Genomic DNA, 20,823 nt, shown 5'->3' with positions numbered 1-20,823 from the left:
AAAGGAAACAAGCATTATTTTTTTTTTTTGGCATCCTTTCAATGTTCAAATGTATTAGTGGCATCAATGTCAACCACATGTTCATACATGTCAAATTTTTCGAATGGATAGATTGATATATGAATGAGGTGATGAATGTGGAAAGAAAAAGAAAAAAAAAAGAAAAAGAAAATTGATATTTATTTATAAATTTGGAAAAAAAAATTCGAAACACAAATCTTGATTATTATTGAAATAAAATGACCAAATGATCAATGGTCGAGAAAATCAGAAATGAAAATCATTCAATGTGGGAAACAATATCAATAATAATAAATGGCATCCATTTTTGGATTTCATCGAAATTTCGAATCAAAAATCAAAAAAAAACGACGAAAAAAATTATGAAATCAAAATTTAACCTGCTTTTGAAGATCGATGTTTTTTGGCAAATGCTTGGATTTTTGTTTTGTACGATAGTACAAAAAGATAGATGAATCGTACACATACCTTGATGATTGTTGTGATAACAATAGAAGATGATGATGATGATGATGATGATGATGAAAAAATTTCAAACATTCAAAAACATTCCCCAAATCGAATGACAGAAAAACAATTTCATATGTTGAACAACAGTAAATATTATTGGATTGATGCCGGAACTATATTTTTTTTTTCGATCCAATCGGAACACAATCTATGCAAATTTTTTTTTTCGCCACAGAATTATTTTTTTTTTTTCATTTGCTGAATCGACTTAGATGATGATGATGAAGATCATATCGGCGTTGATATCGTCAATGGACTGGCCAATGGATTATTTTGTACAATTTTTGTTTTTTTTTTTGGGCAAAATGAAATCCTTTCATCTTTCATTCAATCATTGTATCACTATAGATGAAGTAAAGAAAAAAAAGTGAGAATGAATTATAAAACAAAACAAGTAAGAGTGAATTAGAAAAATGGGCTCTTTATCTTTACCTTTATCTTTGTTTTTGTTGTTGTTGTGGTTAGAATCCGACATGGACATTTTGATGATATTTTTGTTTGGTTTCAATTCGATTTTCTCGCCTTGCAATTTTGGTTTTCTCTTTATCAAGCATTTATTATTCGATAATGTTCACCATAATCCTTCAAATGTATCATCATACCGAAAAATCGTGCCGGTATTCACTCAAAAATTTTTTTTTTTTTTTTGTACACTTTTGTACAACAAACATTCGAATTTACCGTGCAATACTGTAATTAGAAACAACAACAAGAAGAAGAAGAAGAAGAATTTCCCTTGTATTTCATTCATCAATTATCATTATTTTTTTTGTTTGTTTCACCTCTTACTGATGATGATGGATGAAAACCGAGAAAAAAAATCATAAATTCATTTCGATCGAACAATGAACCTCATCATCATCATCATCACCGTTTTCATCATTTATATGACCCGGTCATTTAGACACATATATCTTATGATGATGAACAAGTGTGACCCGAAAATATAGAAAAACCAAAATTCATAGAAAAACCATAGAATTATGCCACAGAACTAAAGAGAAAGAAACGAAAATGAACAAGTAATCATGTTGTATGTTTTAATATTTTTTTTACCGACTATATCTATCTATCTTTGATATACACTTCTGACAACTTGACACGAACGCTTCTGGTAATGGTGGTGGTGTTGGTCATGATATATGCGATTTTATTTTTTGATGGCCAAATTTATATAATTTTTCGCCCCCATTTGAAGATCATTTAATTGGAAATGTTTATTATTAGTATCCATAATCATTTGATTTGAAGAAAAAAAAACAACATGCATTGAAAGAAGAAGAAAAAAAAGAAAATTTATGGTCAATATCATCATCATCGTGGCAATTTTTTTTTCTTCTTACCATTTTCAATTTTCAATATGTTTCAATAGAAATCAATCAATAATCAATCCCCATTGATCATTCATATGATTAAAATATTAACGAATTTTTCTTTCTTCAACATTTCATTTAATCCGATAATTAACGGATTAAGTACAAATATATTCATTCGATCATCATGTATTATAACTGTCGATTTGTTTTCCTATATTTACAATTGGTTTGATGGAATGTCAAAATAGATTCGAATGGAAAAAAAACAAAAAAAAACGGACAAATTTTACTGAAAAACCAAAGAAAGAAATAAAAAAACGTTGCCATTTTCTCCCAATGTAGATAATATTATTGTTATTCTCAACCATACAGTTCCAAGATAATGATGATGATCGTTTAATTTCGTGACCTATCTTTGTATATTCGTTTTCGCTTTTCTTTCCATACATACACACACACACAAGATATCTCTATCTTTCTTCACTGTAATTTATGCCATTTGTAAATATAAAACTACCATATATTTGTCTATGTTTAGATCGTCATCAATCCTGACAACTTTAAACAAAAAAAAAATTTCTTTCATTTTATATGTGATGTTGATCACCATTATCATCATTTCAAAAAAAAAAAAATATAAAAATAATGATGGTCAGATTATATTGCACCAGCAAAAAAAAGAAAAAAAAATCAGTAATCAAAGTAAATTTCATCCACTTGTGTGTGTGTGTGTGAACACACATGATTAGAATTTAAATTGACCCAAATGTTGATCCAGAATGGATGATGATAACTGAATTATGATAAATATAAATAAACAAATCACAGAAAGCGAATATCTAAATCATGAAAAAAAAATTTATACAAATTTATTCACTTTAAACAACAGAATAACAAAATGATAACAAAATGTTTCTTTTTTTTACAACGAAATGAGAAGAATTTTTGTTTATATGTGTGCAGAAAGATGAATGTTGTTGGAAAATGGAAGAAAAAAAAGCGCACTATTTACATTCATTTGTTCAAATAAAGCAAAAAAAAAAAACTTATCAGTTTAAAATCGGTTTAGAAGAAAAAAAAATTTCGTAAAAAAAATGGCACAAATAATAATGACAAAATGATGCAATGTCCAATAACTCTTGTCAATTGTCCAAAAAAAAATCTGATAAGATTTATAATCATCATAGTTCAGTTGTTTCCAGATTCATCAATTGAGATTCAGGTAAATATGCATGATCATTCGATAAATCTTGACCTTTGTTCATACCAAAATAATGATGTGGCTGTGTACTAGTGGTGGTTGATGATTGTTGATGTGGATGTGGATGAGAATGATGATGATGATAATGATGATAATGGCCATGTGTAGATGATGGTGGTATATGTTTGTTACCACCATTATTAACCGATATTGCATTACCATTACTATTTTTATGATGATTAGAAAATGTTTCTATATAGATATTATTTATGCAAGGTGATTTCCCATTATTTGTTGTCGAACCATTTGATGATGAGACATAATGACCATTTCGTGGATCATTTTTATTGATCGTTGATGATGATGCTGTTGCACTGATGACCACAATATTTGGTGCCGGTGGTTTTGGTGCTGGCGGTTTTTTCAATGGTGCTGGTGGATTCGATAGTTGTGTTGTAATCATTTGATGACGACGTCCAACGGTACCAAAATTTGCAGTACCATTCATCGTTCGATTATTTGAAGCAATAGTCGATGTTGGTTTCGATAATGTATTACTGATACGACATAAAACCGATCGATCATTCGTCGTTGATGAAGAACTATTACCCGATGATTCACTACGAACAGCAATATGTTCATGTGTTACATCACCTTGATCCAATGTATCCAATGAGGAAAAATTTAAATGTTCATCTTCGATAGCAACATTGGTCAATGCATTTTCATCCAATGAATTACTGCTACTACTACTGCTACTTGATTCACTACTAAGATTTAAAAATTTTCAATAAATTAATTTTCATTGATTTTTTTTGTTTTGTTTTGTTATTTACCTTAAACGTTCTTCATCTTTATACCATTGATTATCATAGCCGGTCATCCACATTGGATTCGAACCTTCTGTTGCATGTTGATTAGTATTTGGAACATTACTTCGTGTTAATTGTGGTTCATGGCCAAATATTGGTACGGTGGCTGCTTTCAATTGCCGTTCATATCTATGATTATAAAAATGAAATGAAATTCGTTTTTGTCATATGAAAACATGATAATATTACATACCGGCTTTTTTGATTCAAACACAGAGAAATGACCAGAATAAGTAACAAGAATAGAAATGCAGAAGTACCAGCAAGACCAGCTTTTAATTGATCTTCCCATTCCATGAATGGTTCGGCCATCGATGTCGGTTCACTGATCAATACATTGAATTCTTTATACAAATCATCCAGATAGTCAATGTTTTTATCAATCAACATAAGAACATTGTCCACATCCATTATGCTGTTATCATCTCGATTCACAAAATGTAAATACAGATCCGTTCTGAATTTTTAGACGAATAATAAATAATAAAATAAATCAATTTTCAAATTTGAGAAATGAAATAAAAATACTTTTTCTGATCAACACTGCCATCTTCTGCTTCATGAAAACGATAACTATCCACATTGACCAATGCACCGGTAATATTAGCCAAGACACTAAAAAACAAAACAAAATTAGTATCATGAATCCAAATAATTTAGTAGTTAATTACTCTTGAAATTTATCCAATTTTTCTCTCAATTCTTGCGGTGTCAGCCGTAATACAAATCGAACCCGTTGATCTCCACGAAGTAAATAAATCTATGAATAAAAGCATTGGTTATATATCAAACAAATGAATTGCAAATTGATACTTACAAAAACTTTTGCAATATCGTACAGGCCATCCGTATCATTGGCTTTTATTTCAAATTCAAAATAACCTTTCATTCCTTTTTGTGGATCAAATTTCAGGCTTATTTCACCGGTCCGTTGATTAATTTCGAATGGCTTTGATGGAACATTTTCAAGACCTTCGGAAAATGACTTTCGTACATCGGAAACAATGTAATAATTAACATGACTATGTGTACCAACATCTGGATCGATTGCTTTGACTGACATAAATATTGTTCCATATTCGGTATCGGTGGTGATTCCACCAGAAAAAATCTTTTTAAGAAATTTAGGTGGATTATCATTGACATCTTTGATGCCAACCAATACTTGTAACATTGAATTATCTTTCGGATCAAATCGTTCAACACGATGCGGTACACGAAAACAATCATTGGTTGCTTGTACAATCAATGTATAATTAGATTTTTGTTCACGATCCAATGGTTTAGTTGTCGACATTTCATGGGTGAAAGTATCTAATTTGAATAATTCTTCATTATCTTTGCTTAATCCATCACCACCAACAATAAAATAACATGGTATTGATTTGAAAGCAGTGTTTGGATCGCTGAAATCGTAATCATCTTTATCAATGGTGGGTAAAAGTTTATAACGTTCACTTCCAGGCGAAAGATTTTCTGTGAATACAACTTGAAATACATCTTGAGTGAATTCTGGTTCAAAATCATCGACATTGGTCACAAGTACAGTAATGTCTAAATCTGTCGACAATGGAGTTGGTGTTCCAAGATCATAAGCTTGTACACGAAGTTCATGAACTCTAACCGATTCACGATCTAATTCTTTAGATAAAGTTATCACACCGGTGATTGGATCGATTTGAAACGAACGCCATTGACCATTGGCTATTTCTCGTAAACGATATCTAACTTCAGCATTCAAACCATGATCTGAATCTAAAGCAAGAACATCGACAACACGAGTCCCAATCGTTGCATTTTCTGGAATTCGAATCGTCATATTAGATGGTGGTTTCACAAAGATTGGATTATGATCGTTGACATCAGTCACACAAATTTTGATAGGTGATGTTGATATCCTTGACGGTAAGCCACCGTCGCTCACTTGAATGAAAATGGTAAAATTCCCAACGCGGCCACGTAATGAACTTCGAGTTCGAAGTACAACACTATTAGCAGTATCACTTGGAGAAAATTCAAACAAATGGCCATCGTTACCATTCACAATGGCAAACGAAATTTGACCATTCGGCAAGGATGCTATATGCAAAAAAAACAAAATGTTAATATTTCATTGTTTTTATTCTAAAATCAACATACGATCATCGGCATCATGAGCTTGAATAGTGACAACAGGATCATTTTGACTATGAAATTCACTGATAAAAGTACATTCAGATTCAGGAGATGGAAATACAATTTTAGGCGTTTCATCATTAACATCACTCAGAACGATGGTCAATGTTTTGAATGCTTTGCGACTTTCACCTGTACTGAAACCATATTCATAATTATCCCATGCTTGTACCAAAAGTTTATAGAATGGAATCTGTTCACGATCAAGATGATCAGCCACAATAATTGAACCCTAGAAAATAAAATTAAAAGACAGTTAGTTATAGATAGCCAAATGAATAACCAAGTGAATAGATACATACCGTTTCGCGATCAATTTTAAATTTTCCCAACGAAGAACTTGAATCAAGTAGATATGTTAACTTTCCAAATGCACCAATATCAGCATCAGATGCTGTTATTCGTACAACTAGTGATCCGATTGGTGAATCTTCCGGTATGGTAACTTTATGTAAATTTTCATCATCAAACACTGGATTGTTGTCATTTTCATCAAGAACTTGGATAGCAATTTCGGCCGTTCCAGAAAGTGGTGGATCACCATGATCGATAGCACGAACCGTAAGATTTAGCCAATTATATATCTCACGATCGATACGACCTAAAACAGAAATCTCACCAGTTGTAGAATTGATTCGCAATAATCTTAACAAATCAAATTCTTCACTTTCCAATGAATATGTAAGTGATTTGTTCGTATCACGATCTTCAGCTGTTACTGTTATTACGGATGTACCAGGTATAGAATTCTCTGGAACAATTGCTCGATATAATCGTTGAATGAAACGAGGTGGATTATCATTTATATCAGTAATATGAATCGTAAATGTTGTACGAGCTTTCTGGCCTTTCGTGATGGCTGCAATATCTTCAACAACAACCTGTAACTTCAATATTGACCATAATTCTCGATCAAGGGATTTAGCAACTCTTACTACACCATCTATCGGACCGATTGAAAATGATTCGGCAAATGATGCAAGATCCATGGCCACGCCAAAATCATTACGAGCTTCTGAGCGTGAATAATCGAATGAATACCGTAACACAGGTTTATCATCTAGATCGAATGCACTAATTTGTGTTACAAATTGATTAATTTTAGCATCTTCAGCCACATAAACTTCAGGTAAATTATTTGGAAATTCAGGAGCTTTATTGTTTACATCAATGATGGACACATTTACTGTAGCAATACTGGACAATTGTTCTTCGGTACCGAAACTCGAATCAATGGCCATCACTTTGAGAAGATACCATAATTTTTTGGACATTTTAGAACTGCCAATCGATAATGATTTATCTGGATCAAGTGATGCTCCTTTTGCAACGGAAATTATTCCCGTATTACTATCAATGACAAATTTATCAGCGCCACCAGATAGTAAACGATAATAAACACGAGAATTAGCTGGTGATTGATCGGCATCAGTGGCACTAACTTGTACGACCATCGATCCATCACGTACATCTTCAGGTATTGATTTTGTGTATAGAGATTTTGAAAACACAGGTGCATTATCATTTTGATCAAATACCAGAATATTAACAGGAACTTGATTGCTTAACGGCGGAATTCCATGATCATGTACACGGACTTTGAACGATATATTTCGTGAATCAGCTATTTGACCAGGTATCGATTCGAAATCTAATGGTTTAGCAACGGTAATTTTACCTGAGTTCGGATCAATATTGAAATGTGGTGAAAATGGCGACGAATTATTAACGATAGAATAAAGTATACGAGAATTGGCCGTATTTGGTGCATCATCATCCAAAGCACTCACAAACAAATCTTGTTCGAATCGCTTTTGATTTTCATAGATTCGTCCTGTGTATGAACTTTGTAAAAATCTTGGAACTTGATCATTTACATCGGTAATGTTGATCACTAATTGAACAGTGTTTTTATTACCGAATCCGGCCGCATCTCTTGCTTCTACGATCAAAAAATGTTGGGTATGTTGTTCACGATCGAAATACACTGAATTTCTGGAATCTTTATTATCGGTGTCATTTTTCACAGTGATTATACCTGTCATTGGATTTAATGAAAGTGCAGCTGCAATATCACCTCTTAAAGATGTATATCTGATACCATCAGTACCGAATAAGCCATCATCAATATCGGTGGCTGAAACTTGAGCCACAATAGTTCCGGGCTTTGGAATCTCCGATACTGAGCCATAATAGATTTCCTGACTGAATTGTGGTGCATTATCGTTGGCATCTTTGATCGAAACAATTAATTCGGCACTAGTGAATCGTAAATTTTGATGGCCAGCAGATGGTGATCGTTCTTTGGCAATCATTCGTAATTTGATTTGTTTTAGTTTTTCATAATCTAATGCTGTTGAATTTCGAATCCTAACACTTAATGTTGCATCATTGGTACTTTGTAATGGAGTCACATAGAACGTATCGACTAGTTGTGCTCGCAGATCTTTGTCCAACGATTGATCATCATCCAATTCTAAATGTAAAGGTGAATGTTCCATTATTGCCTTGATCCAAATCATAGACTTGTGGTGATAGCAAACTATTCATGGCTTGATCATTTGTATCCATTCGATTATTTTTAGCATTACGTCTAGTAAACGTTACAGGCATATCAGATGGTGAATTTTCGATTATTTCAGCAGTATAAGATTTAAACCGAAACCTTGGTACTTCATCATTAACATCGGTTAAAATGATTGTCACTTCGGTTGTCACTGATGGTGGTGGAAAAATAGCATGTGTTACTTCAGTAGCTTCAATTTCCAAAATATACGAAGCTGACAATAGATTTGCTGATGAATAAATTGCTTCTGTTCCAGAATCAGTAACCGATGCTTCGCGATCCAATTTTCCAGCAACACTTACGATACCGGTATTTGAATTAATTGAAAATAAACCATTACCACCTTTAATGATTCTATATGTTATAGGATTATTCACACCTTTATCACCATCGATAGCGGTCACCTGTAAAACATGGCCACCGATTGGTGTATCTTCAGATATTCTTGTTACCGATGGAATCGATGTGAATATTGGTGGTTGATCATCTACATCTTCCACTTGAATAACAATAGCAGCGGTTGATGTTTTTCTTGAATCTTCCATCGCACGATCAATGGCCAATACACGAATCTGATATAAAGATTTACGTTCATAATCCAAATGGCCGGATAAACGTAAAATACCTTTGCCTATTAACGAATTAGAAATAAGTAAACATGCCAATTGATTATTCGAATACATACCATCTACTGTTTGAATGGAAAACATATTCGAACCAAGTGAATTAGTATCATGAATTTCATCACCAAGTTGATAGAAAACTTGACCAAATCGGCCTTCATCTGAATCGAATGCTTCGAATGTTTCGATCAAAGTTCCAGGTTTTGCATTCTCTTTGACTAGTACGGCCGTTCTAAATGGACGAAATATTGGTGCATTATCATTGATATCTTCAACGATCAATAACAATGATTTTGTTATCTAATTTTAAAAGAATAAAAAATTAATCCATCGAATTTTATCGATTATGAAGAAAGAAACGAAAAACTTACATAATTTCCTTTGCCTAATTTACCATCAGTTATTGTTAATACTAATGTATACGAATCTTGTATCTCACGATCAAGCTCTTTTTTGAGGTAAACTTTGGCTTCATTATTAGATATTGATTCAATACGTAAGAGATCTTTACCAAGTGTTCCAAGAACACCGAATGTCAATGGATCATTATCAGGATCTTCACCATAAAGATGATAAATTTCTTTATTCAATGAAGAAGCACCTTCTTTAACACGTACAACAATTTCAGATTGTGTATCAAAATCATTACTATCGGATTTAAATCTAGGTGGAAGATTTGTACGTGTTGCCCATACTTCATTGATCGAAATCAATGTCAATTGAATCAATACAATTTCAACAATGATGATGATGATGTACAATGAGGATTTATTTACATTTTTATAATTGTGATGATGATGATGATGATGATGATGATTAGATTTGAATAGTGATGAACGAAAATCGATAGTTTCACAACATTTTCGTCGACGAAGTTCGAGTTCTCGATTATCTTTTTCTCTTTCAAATCTTCTTGATACAGGTGATGAAAACATTTTTGTTGTTATTGTTGACATTATTTAATTTTTAACCGGTCCAAAAAAAAAAAAATGATGAACCGGTATATTTGTGTGTGAATGTGACAAAAATGAATGTGAATGGTAGTAATAATAATGGAAGAAAAAGAAAATGAATCTAGATGATCACAATTGAAATCTTCTTCGAATTTTTTTATAATATATAGATATATCATTCACACGCACTTGCAACAAAAAAAAAAAAAAACAGACGCCAAAATTGTCAATGATAGTGATGACACATTTCCTCACACATTATCATCATTAGTTTTGTTTGTTTGTTTGTTTGAAGACAGCAATATTTTTGACAATAAAATAGTAATAATAAAATAATAATTTTTCAGGTTTTCTTTCTTTGATTTTCATTTCTATTTTTTCGATCTAGAATCTAGGTTTTTTTTTCTCATTTCCATTATCATCATTTTAAATGGTTACCATTTTAAAGATTTCCATTCACAAATGAAATCGGGCCATATCATTCATGCACAGACACACACACACACACATACACAAACAATTGAAATTTTTCATTTTTATTTTGACTGAAAGTGATATGAAAACGTGCCGTTTTGTTTTGTTCCATCAAACGCACACACACACACGCACACAACAAAACAAAACGTTGAAGAGTTAGCCGAATGATGAAGATTCAATCCAAATAATAATGATGATGATGATGATGATGATGGTGAAGAAGATCCTAAATTGAATGAAAATGAAAAAACAACAACAACAAAAAAAATGGAAATTAGTTGATTTATATACGTGAAAATTATAATGCTAAGGGACAAAAGTTTTTTTTTTGCATTTCTGTGTGCGTGTTTGTGTGTGTGTGTGTGTGTGTATAAATCATTTTCATTTCGATCTAAATTCAATTCGACAATTGAATGAATGAATGAATGATTGAACATGAAGCATGGCATCGTATTTCCCTATTTATTATAATTTCAATTTCAATTTCAGATTTGTTCTTTTTTAGCGCCATTCTATCTTGTCTTGTGTTGAATTATTTTGTATATTTGTGTGTACGTGACTGTCGACTATTTCGACAGACACGCATACACAAAATGAAAATCAATATACACAAATTGATTCGATGTTGATGTTGATGATCAATGATTATTATTATGCGATATTTTTATCTGTTGTATTTTACAAAAATTATTTTCAATTTTCAACTATACATTCGAAATTGTTGCACGTGTAAACCGGAAACAATTGATCAAACAAATAATGATAACATGCAATCAAATTAAATCATCATCATCATATTATGTCATGAAAAGGATGAAAATATATCGTCCATTTTCATTGGATACAACGTATTTTTTTTTACAAAATTTGAATTTTTTTTTTTTGAAAAATCCACTATTATAATTTGAATATTTCGAAATTTTTTTTTTATTTTTCAAAATAATAATGATGATCATCGAATAGGTGTGGTGTGGATAACTGTGGAAGGGGATGTGTAATACATTCCTTCGAATTTAAAAAAAATCATCGTTTCATTCGAATCATCATCATCATCATCTTCATTGAACAGCATACAGGTAAGTCAATAATACTGTAATGTAATACATTGGTATGCAAATAATTAGCATTTTTTTTTTCTCCAAAAAAAAAGATCATAAAAAAATCCGTAATTGTCATACGCCCCATAAATCAATGTGTTAACGAACGAAACATTCGAAAAAAAAACAACAACAAAACATGAGATTAAAATTGAGTGATTTAAATTTTAAATTTTATTCACACACACACATCAAATTATTTTGTGAAAAAAAAGAGAGAAAAAAAATAGAGCCAAACTGAACAAAACAAAAACAAAACAATCGATCAATCAATCAATCAATCATGGACAGATAGATTGTCGTCATTACAATAATGTTCGCTTGCTATGAACAGAGAAAAAAAATCGATAGACCAAAACGAAATACGATACGATTTTGAATCTGAAATGAAATCGATTCAAATTCTTTGTTCAGATGATTAAATTCAAATTATTTTTATAAATGTTGAACAGGTTATTGTTGGTGGTGGTGTATGTGAAAAACAACGGTAAGTGAGAAAAAAAAATTTTGTGTTATGGAAATAGATTCCTTCTACATTGTTGTCGATGATGATACCCGAGTTGATTGAAAAAAATAGAACTTTTTTTTCGATGATGATGATGATGATGATGATGATCGTGTGATTGTTATTGTTGTCATTGTTTTGATATCCATAGATAGAACGCTTATCATCATCATCATCATCATCATTATCATCATCATTCAAAAATGTTGTTACAATATCAATTTTTTTTTGTTGATTCGATTTGAGATATATTTGATTGAATGTTCCAGATTTATCACCCATTCATTGTTGTTGTTGTTGTTGCTATTTTTTTTTTTTGTTTTGTTTTTATTTTTAAATGTCAATCAATCGATGATGTGTGAAAAAATAAATCTTTGAATTTGTTTTGTTTGTTTCGATAAAATTCAATTTAAACCAAAAAAAAAAAAAAAAAAAGAAATTGAAAACATATGGCAGTCGTATGGGAAAAAAATCTGCAAAAAAAATTGTTGTTAATATAAAAAAAAAAATTCTAAAGTCATCTACGATGTGTGCGTGAGAGACAGAGAGAGAGAGAGAGAGAGAGCGAGAGAAAGAAAGTAAAACATGATAAACAGAATCAAAAGTATGAAATTATCGAAATGAAATTTTGGTTTCGCATCGTTTAATAATTCACATGGTGTTTTCATTTTGTGTGTCTGTGAATATAAATGAATTCATTTTTATCTTTATATATAAGAATATCCTGAATGAATGATGATGACGATGATGATGATGGAGATTATGAAAAAATTTCTAATTAAAAATATTCACGTAATTTTCAGACACACACACACACTATGTAATCATGGCCATGATGGAAATGAAATGTCAACTAAAAAAAAAAAAAAGATCAATTCATCCTGGGTCATTGCAGTGATAGAAATTTTTCTTAAACAAATGATGATGATGATGATGTGAAATTCAATGAAAGTGAAGTGAACCATAAAAGAATTGTCATTTCCGTTGTAGGAATAATTTTTTTTTTCGTTTTATTTTGTTTCATTTTGTTTATTGATTTTTTTTTCTTTCGTCAAGCCAGAATTCATTCATTCATTCATTCATTTATTCAAAACAACCACTGTGTGCACAAATTAATAAATGAATCATTCTGGAATATAATCTGTAATCCAGGTTAGTGGCCAGTATTGCACCATACACACATAAAATATTCGTTCATTTATGTGTGTGTGTGTGTGTGCGAGTTTATGATTTGCATTTTCATGAATTTCCTATGAGAACAAATATGCATATTGGGTTTGTTTGTTTGTGTAATTAATTTATTTCGTTTTTTTTTCATTTCGGACCTACGCACACATAATCATCATGATCATGATCATGATGATCATCATCACCGGATATGCAAGGATAAACATTTTGAATTTTTTTTTTCATTTATATATAACTAGGTTCATTACCCGATTTTTTTTATGATTGTTTTGTTTTTATATATAGGGATAAGAATAATTGAAATCAAAAAAAAAAAAAATCATCACTCATCAAAATCAACAGGTGAAATTTCCTTTAAAATTTTTACTAAAAACTAACCGAAAATCCTTCATTATCCACACACACACACACAAACAGACAGATGATATGCATATAAATAAATAAAAAAGTGGACAGATGTGTCACCATCATCATCATCATCATCATCATCATAAAAAAAACAATTCAAACATTGAAACGCTTGAATGCTTCGTGTATATAAAAAAAAATCTATTCTATTATACACACACACACACACACACACACACATATGGCAACGGATGTCGTTTTCATGCAATCTATATTTTATCATTCAACGATGCATAACACATAATAATGATGTCCAGCAGCAGCAGCAGCAGCAGCAGTAAAAAGAATTACGAATATGATATAAATCCAAACGTTGAATAAATTTATATGATAATTTCAATCCTTGACACTTGTCCACTTGTACGTTTGTATGGCAATGAAATTGTATTGGCCAAATGTTTTCTGTCATTGTCATCATCATTGTTTCCATTTTCAACAAAAAAAAATTCAAATCAAATCAAATCAATCAATCAATTTGTCTAATTATATTTCTTTCTTTTTTTTTGCCAGAAAATAAATATCAAATGATTGATACATTCAATTCGATTGATGTTTGTTGTGGTTGTCGTCTGCAACAAAAAAAAATATATCCGTTTTAGACAAAAAAATGTGATCATCGACACTTTTTTTTTGTTCATGTTTTTTTTTCTTATGGAAACAAAACAGCCGGCCGGTCATGGCAGGTGTGATAATCATGAACCAATGAATGATTGTATAGTTGAAAAAAATGAAATGAAAAAGAAAAAGAAAACAAAAAAAAACGAGAATAAACCAAAACAGACAGAAAATCAAGAAAGTAGATAAATAAATAAACAATATATATATATATGAAAAGAAAAAAAAACAATTCGATCCACGATCCGTTAGAGTTGTTGTTGTTGTTGTTGTTGTTATCATTACAATGGACATTTTACTCGTTTCACTGTTTGTTGCTCTCTCTCTCTCTCTCACTCTTTTTTCTCTGATAATCATTGCTGGTCATGGCTGATTATTACCTTATTGACCACCACTCGATCATGTTATTATTATTATTATTATTATAATCAGTGAATGGATGAAAACAAAAACTTGAGAGATTTTTTTTTTCATTTTTAATCGGATGCAACAGGTGTTGGTCATCACCAATATCAAAACAAAAAACAAAACAAAAAAAAACAAATTCACAAATGTCTTGAGAGTGTGTGTGTCAATTATGAATTTGAATCTCTCTCTCTCTCTCTCTCTCTCTATCTATCACATTCATTCATTCCGTTACATTGATTATTTTCATTTTCACACATTCAATATGTGTTGATGATGATTTTTTATCGATAAAATTGAAATCCAATGAATAAATTATCATTCACGCCTATTGGGTCAATTTTTTTTCATTGTAATTGAAATGAAATCACAAATAATTTGATTCAATTTTTTTTTAGCAAATCAAATCATCATCATCATCGTCGAAATTATTAGGTAGGTGAATATATTGACCACACACACAAACAAGTAATGGCTACTTGGAATATTTAGATCAAACTTTTGTTGTTGTTGTTGTTGTTGCTTGTTGTTGTTGTTACTGCTTGTTATTGTTGCATGACACACAAATCATTGAATGAAGCAAAAAAAAAAAAAAAGATAATCCTAATGGAAATGGCCATAAGTAATGGATAATATAACTAACCAAAAAAAAAAAAAAAAAAAAAAAACAACAACCATTTTCAAGTAATAGTCAATCGAATTGAAGATTATGGACATGATGATGATGATGATGATGTGATTGGCATCAATACGAAGAAGAAACAATCTCACACACACACACATGATATTTATTATTTTTTTTTATTTGCCTTTAAGCAGTTCATACGATGATGATGATCGGGTGTTTCGATTTTTTTTTTTTTTTGATTCATTTTAGGTTGCAATACCTAAACAAAACAAAAAAAAACCATCGATACAAGCCATCATTCAGTTGGTCAGTAAGTCAGTCAGTCAGTCAGTCAATCATTTGAAAAGAAAAAAAATTTTTTATTTAAATCTAACTAGCTGATAAACTATTGAATACTACTTTCCATCATTGCCATACATCTTGATTACAACTCTCTCTCTCAGTCTCTGTCTCTGATTTGGATACAAATTGTATTTAAATCCAAATGAAATGAATGGATGGATAAATCATGTACATCTCATTTAGATTTTGATTTTTTTTTGTCCATCGTGTGTGTGTGTGTGTGTGTTTGTGTGTGGTATGATCGAATCATTAGCAAATGATTATCTAAATATTCGAAAAAATGGAATCATATATATATATATATACTGAATTAAAAAAAAGAAACCAAACTATTACTGTTATGTATATTGATTGATTGATGTCAGTTGAATTTAGATGTGAACCAAAAAAAATACAATAATATTTTGATATGATCGATAATATAATAATAGATCGTCGTTGTCGTCGTGGTGGGGGTGGTGGCAGTGGTGGTAGTTGATTGTCGTATGTTTTCGATGCCAAAAAAAACCAGTATGACAAAAGTCGATTAGTTTTTTGTTTTTGTTTTTGATCTGATAAAACAATAATGACGAAGATTTAGAAAAAAAAACTTGAAAAAAAAGTTTAAAATTTTTGTTTTCTTTGTTTCTTGTTTTATTTCATTTGATGATGATGGTGAACAAAAAAAAAACTTTGTTTTGAATCAAGTAACAATTGATTTCAGAAAAAAAACCAGTACAACAATAAAAAAACGATTATCGATTGATTTTTCGTTTTGTTTTGTTTTGTTTTGGCACCGATGACAATGATGTGGATGATCATTGGAAGTTGTTTATGTCGTTGTTTTTTGTTGTTGTTGTTGTTTGTTGTTGTTGTGGTTGTTACATGTGAAAAATTAAAACAAAAAAAAACACAAAAAGTGAATTGAATGTAAACTGGCGATCATGGATGGTGGTGATCATAGATGTTATATATATAATAAATGATGATGATCAATGATCATTTGATGGTGCACATTGACAAATGAATATACAGTTGATGATTGTAATGATGAAAGAAGAAGAAGAAATAAAAAAAATTGAATTTGAATAACGATCTTAGATTAGTCAAGTTGTTGTTGTTGTTGTTGGCAAATAGATTTTTGTTGTTGCTGTGAAACAACAACAACAACAACAATAAAAATTGTTTGTTACAAATACATTGCACACCAAAACGAAAAAAAAAAATTTTTTCACAATCAAAAATGACAAAGAATTTCGAAGAAAATTCAAATTACAATACAAAATAAGAATGATTAGCGACGATTATCGCACATACACATACACATTGAAAATGCTACCGTTTTTTTGTTGTTGTTGTTGTTGTTGTTACGTAAGAATTTTCTACACAATGAATGCACACACACACATATATATATTCAAAATGATTGACATAAATGAAATGAAATGTGATGTGATGCGATGTATATCATCCATAAGAAAATGACCAATTACGTTGATGATGATGACGGCGATGATGATGATGATGATAATGGAAATAACACACACAAAAAAATTTTTTTCTTTGATTTAAACACGCAACACGCTACATTATGAATGGAAATTATTATCATTCAATAACACGGTTTGTTGACATTCATCAAATGTAATAATAATGAATCACTTTAAATTCACGAAACACACACTTTGCACGCACACACAAAAAAACATGCGGATAAATACAGAATTCAAAGTGTAATAATTTCACAATGATTTTCATATCCGAAAAAAAATCAATGTTCACTTATAATACTTTTACTACTTTGACAATAATGAATTCAGAGATCACAAACACATATGTAGAGGTTAAAGCTCATCACATCAGAAAACAAAATGATCATTCTCATGACCACAACACAGAGATATTGCCGCTAAAAATGATGAAAGTTTTTTGTTTCCATTCTGAATTCGAAATACAAATTGTCCATTATACGTGAATAATCATTGGTAGTAGTTGTTGGTGGTGGTGGTGGTGGTGGTGGTTAGTTGGAAATACATGATACTATTCAACCAACAACAACATCGACTGATGATGATGATATTTTGAATTTGTATGATGTGATTTTTTTTTGTTTTTCGTTGTCGTCGTCGTCGTCTTCTTCATTCAGAAAAAAGAGATTTTTTTTGTTGTTGTTGTTGTTGTTGTTGTTGAAAAAGAAAGAGAATCATTCAACCATTCTATTCGAATATAGATGATTGTTTGTGTGTGGTAGGAAAGTAAATGAACGAATAGAAAGAGAAAAATAGAGAAATAGACAGATAGAGAGAGAGACCATAGCCGACAATGGCCAACAACATCATTGATGATGATGATGATGATGATGATTCAAGAGAAAGGTTGGTGTTCGATTTGGTTAAGGTTCGTTTGGCACCATCATCAAACATATATGACGATATTATCCATAATAAAAATGATGAATATTCAATGAAGATGAAATACAGACGACGACGACAACGACGATATCGTCGATTCAATATCATTTGAATAAAATATTTCATTGTTGTTGTTGTTGTTGTTGTTGTTGTTCGTATTTCGTTCATTAGAATCATTCGTTCATTCAATCATCATCATCATCATCTTTTGGATGAAAAGTTTTAGATAATAGAATTTCAGATGGATGAAAATAGATATATATGAATATATATTGTGTGATTGGTACGATGACCAATAATTTTTTTTATTATTATTTATTCTTCACTTCAAAGTTCAAAGTTCAAAGCCTTGATTACCCTCACAATCTTTTTTACCTTTCTAAGTTGATCTAGTTTTTTTTTGTCATTTTCATTCCAGATCGATGAACAAATAGAAAGGAGATAAGAAAAGAAAAAAAAAACAATAAATTCAGATATATACAGAATTATTATTACATAAAGATGTTCATATTTCCGTAATGGTTTTTTCCGGTTGGTCGATTATTTTTATTATTATAACGTTGTCTATGAATGAATCGAATATTAATCATCATTCGATTTGATGTTGTTATCATGATGATGACCTTTGCAATAATATCGATTGATGTTAATGATGATGGTTTTCAAACTTATCATCACGATTGCGAGAATGATCATGATGATTTTGATGTTCTGGTTTCTTTTTCTTTATTTTAATGCTTTCATCGATTCATTGATTTATATAGATCATCATTATTTTTGATAATTAATTATCAACATTGTATATACACATCAAGTTGATTATCATCACCCAATTTATGTTCACGAACAACTCTTCCCTGTTTTTTGTTGTTGTTGTTTTCGTTGTTTTTCAGCTGAACAAAATGAAACCTAAATAGATTTATAGATTGTTAACCCAATTAATGATAACAGTGTTGTTGTTGCTGTTTTTTTCGCTGGCCAAACAATTAAGATTATTGAATAGAATATACATGGTGAGGTGAAGATGTATTGAAGATAACATCAACTTGAATATACAATCTGACCGATTGAATGATGATGATGATGATTATGATTTTCTCAAAAAAAAATCACAAGAAAAAATGAAATTCACTTAACCAACAACAAAAATACTTGGTATGTGAATGACCAATCCCAAAAAAAAAAGAAAAAACCCGATCATCATCATCATCATCATTGTTGGTTCGATGCTTATATAAACACCGACACAAACATATATTGGATTAATAAAGATAACCAAAATTGGTGGCCATAACCATAATGGCTGGTCATCAAATTTTGTTTGTTAGCCAGGCTGTTCTTGATCATCATCATCAATAATGATGATGATCAATGTTTGTGTTGGTGTCAAGCATACACACACACACACACATATGGGATCGTCATTGAATCATCAAAATCATCATGTTAACGGTAAAATTCACCTGGGTACATCATCATCATGAACATTGAATAAAAATGAAACCAAAAATAAAAAGACAAATTCATCGAAAGCAAAAAAAAAAATTTATTTTACTGATTCAGTTCTTATTCTCATCAAAAAAAAAAAAAAAAAAATGTACCATTCTACTTGAATATATATTAGATATTAATGAAACTATAATGGCTCCTTTCACTTATTTATATTTGTTCGTTCATTATTATTATTATTATCATCATATCGACATTCTCATCATCATCTCCACATCATCATCATTGTAATCAACATTGGTTAACAATATTATGAAATGAAAATGAAAACAACATATATAGATACATTTAAAAATAGACATTTGTTATGAATTTGTGTGTCTTGATGATTGTGCCCCAAGCCCATAAACAACATAGTTCAATGGTGATTTATACAAATATAAAAAAATGAATGAATGGATGGACATTATATCTATGGATGGATGAAAAAAAAGAAAGATAAATTAGATAAATTAAACTTTGGAATATTAATTGTGAAAAAATCTTTTCCAGGTTTGTTTTTCTGTTTTTGTTTTTTTTTAGTAAAGAATCGCCAATCAAAATGACCAATATTCATCCTGAATCAGACACAAACACACACACACACATTCAACAAGTGTGATTTGATTTCAAACGTTTTTTTTTTGTTGATAAAATAAAAATTTTATTTTACCGATGAAAAAAAACCACCATCATCATCATCATCATCATCATCACCATCACCATCATCATCTAGACATCGATCACGAATTTATGTTTTGTTGAGCCATTTAGAGAGATGAATGAATTCAACAACTTGTTGATCATTTTTTTTTTTTAAATTTTTGCATTGAATAATAACAACCATATCATCATCGTCGTCATATTCATTGTCAGAAATAGATCCATCCATTCATCCATCCATCCATCCATACGTAACATACATTTAACCCAATTTCAAAATTTAAATTTTTTTTCCCCATTCAAATAAATAAAAAAATTCATATTGTTCACGAATGTGAATGGAAAATGTGAATTTTTTTTTTGTTCTTTTCAAAAAAAAA

At 30.4% G+C, this 20,823-nt stretch overlaps 1 protein-coding gene across 1 annotated transcript; it reads right to left on the bottom strand.

Annotated features, from left to right (window-relative positions):
* Positions 1 to 2,694: 2,694 nt before the first annotated feature.
* Positions 2,695 to 16,432, bottom strand: LOC124496360 (cadherin-87A). The gene is given in 12 exon segments (XM_075733047.1): positions 2,695 to 3,818; positions 3,885 to 4,049; positions 4,114 to 4,377; positions 4,449 to 4,535; positions 4,592 to 4,680; positions 4,738 to 5,999; positions 6,060 to 6,327; positions 6,398 to 8,581; positions 8,583 to 9,292; positions 9,347 to 9,584; positions 9,656 to 10,940; positions 16,239 to 16,432. Coding segments are annotated over 11 exon segments (6,642 nt in total). The 5' UTR covers positions 10,241 to 10,940; positions 16,239 to 16,432; the 3' UTR covers positions 2,695 to 3,028.
* Between the last annotated feature and the right edge of the window lie 4,391 nt (positions 16,433 to 20,823).

The sequence above is a fragment of the Dermatophagoides farinae genome, chromosome 7 (assembly GCF_024713945.1).
Source record: "Dermatophagoides farinae isolate YC_2012a chromosome 7, ASM2471394v1, whole genome shotgun sequence".
Taxonomy (NCBI): domain Eukaryota; kingdom Metazoa; phylum Arthropoda; class Arachnida; order Sarcoptiformes; family Pyroglyphidae; genus Dermatophagoides; species Dermatophagoides farinae.
This window is presented reverse-complemented; position numbering and strand designations above follow the sequence as displayed.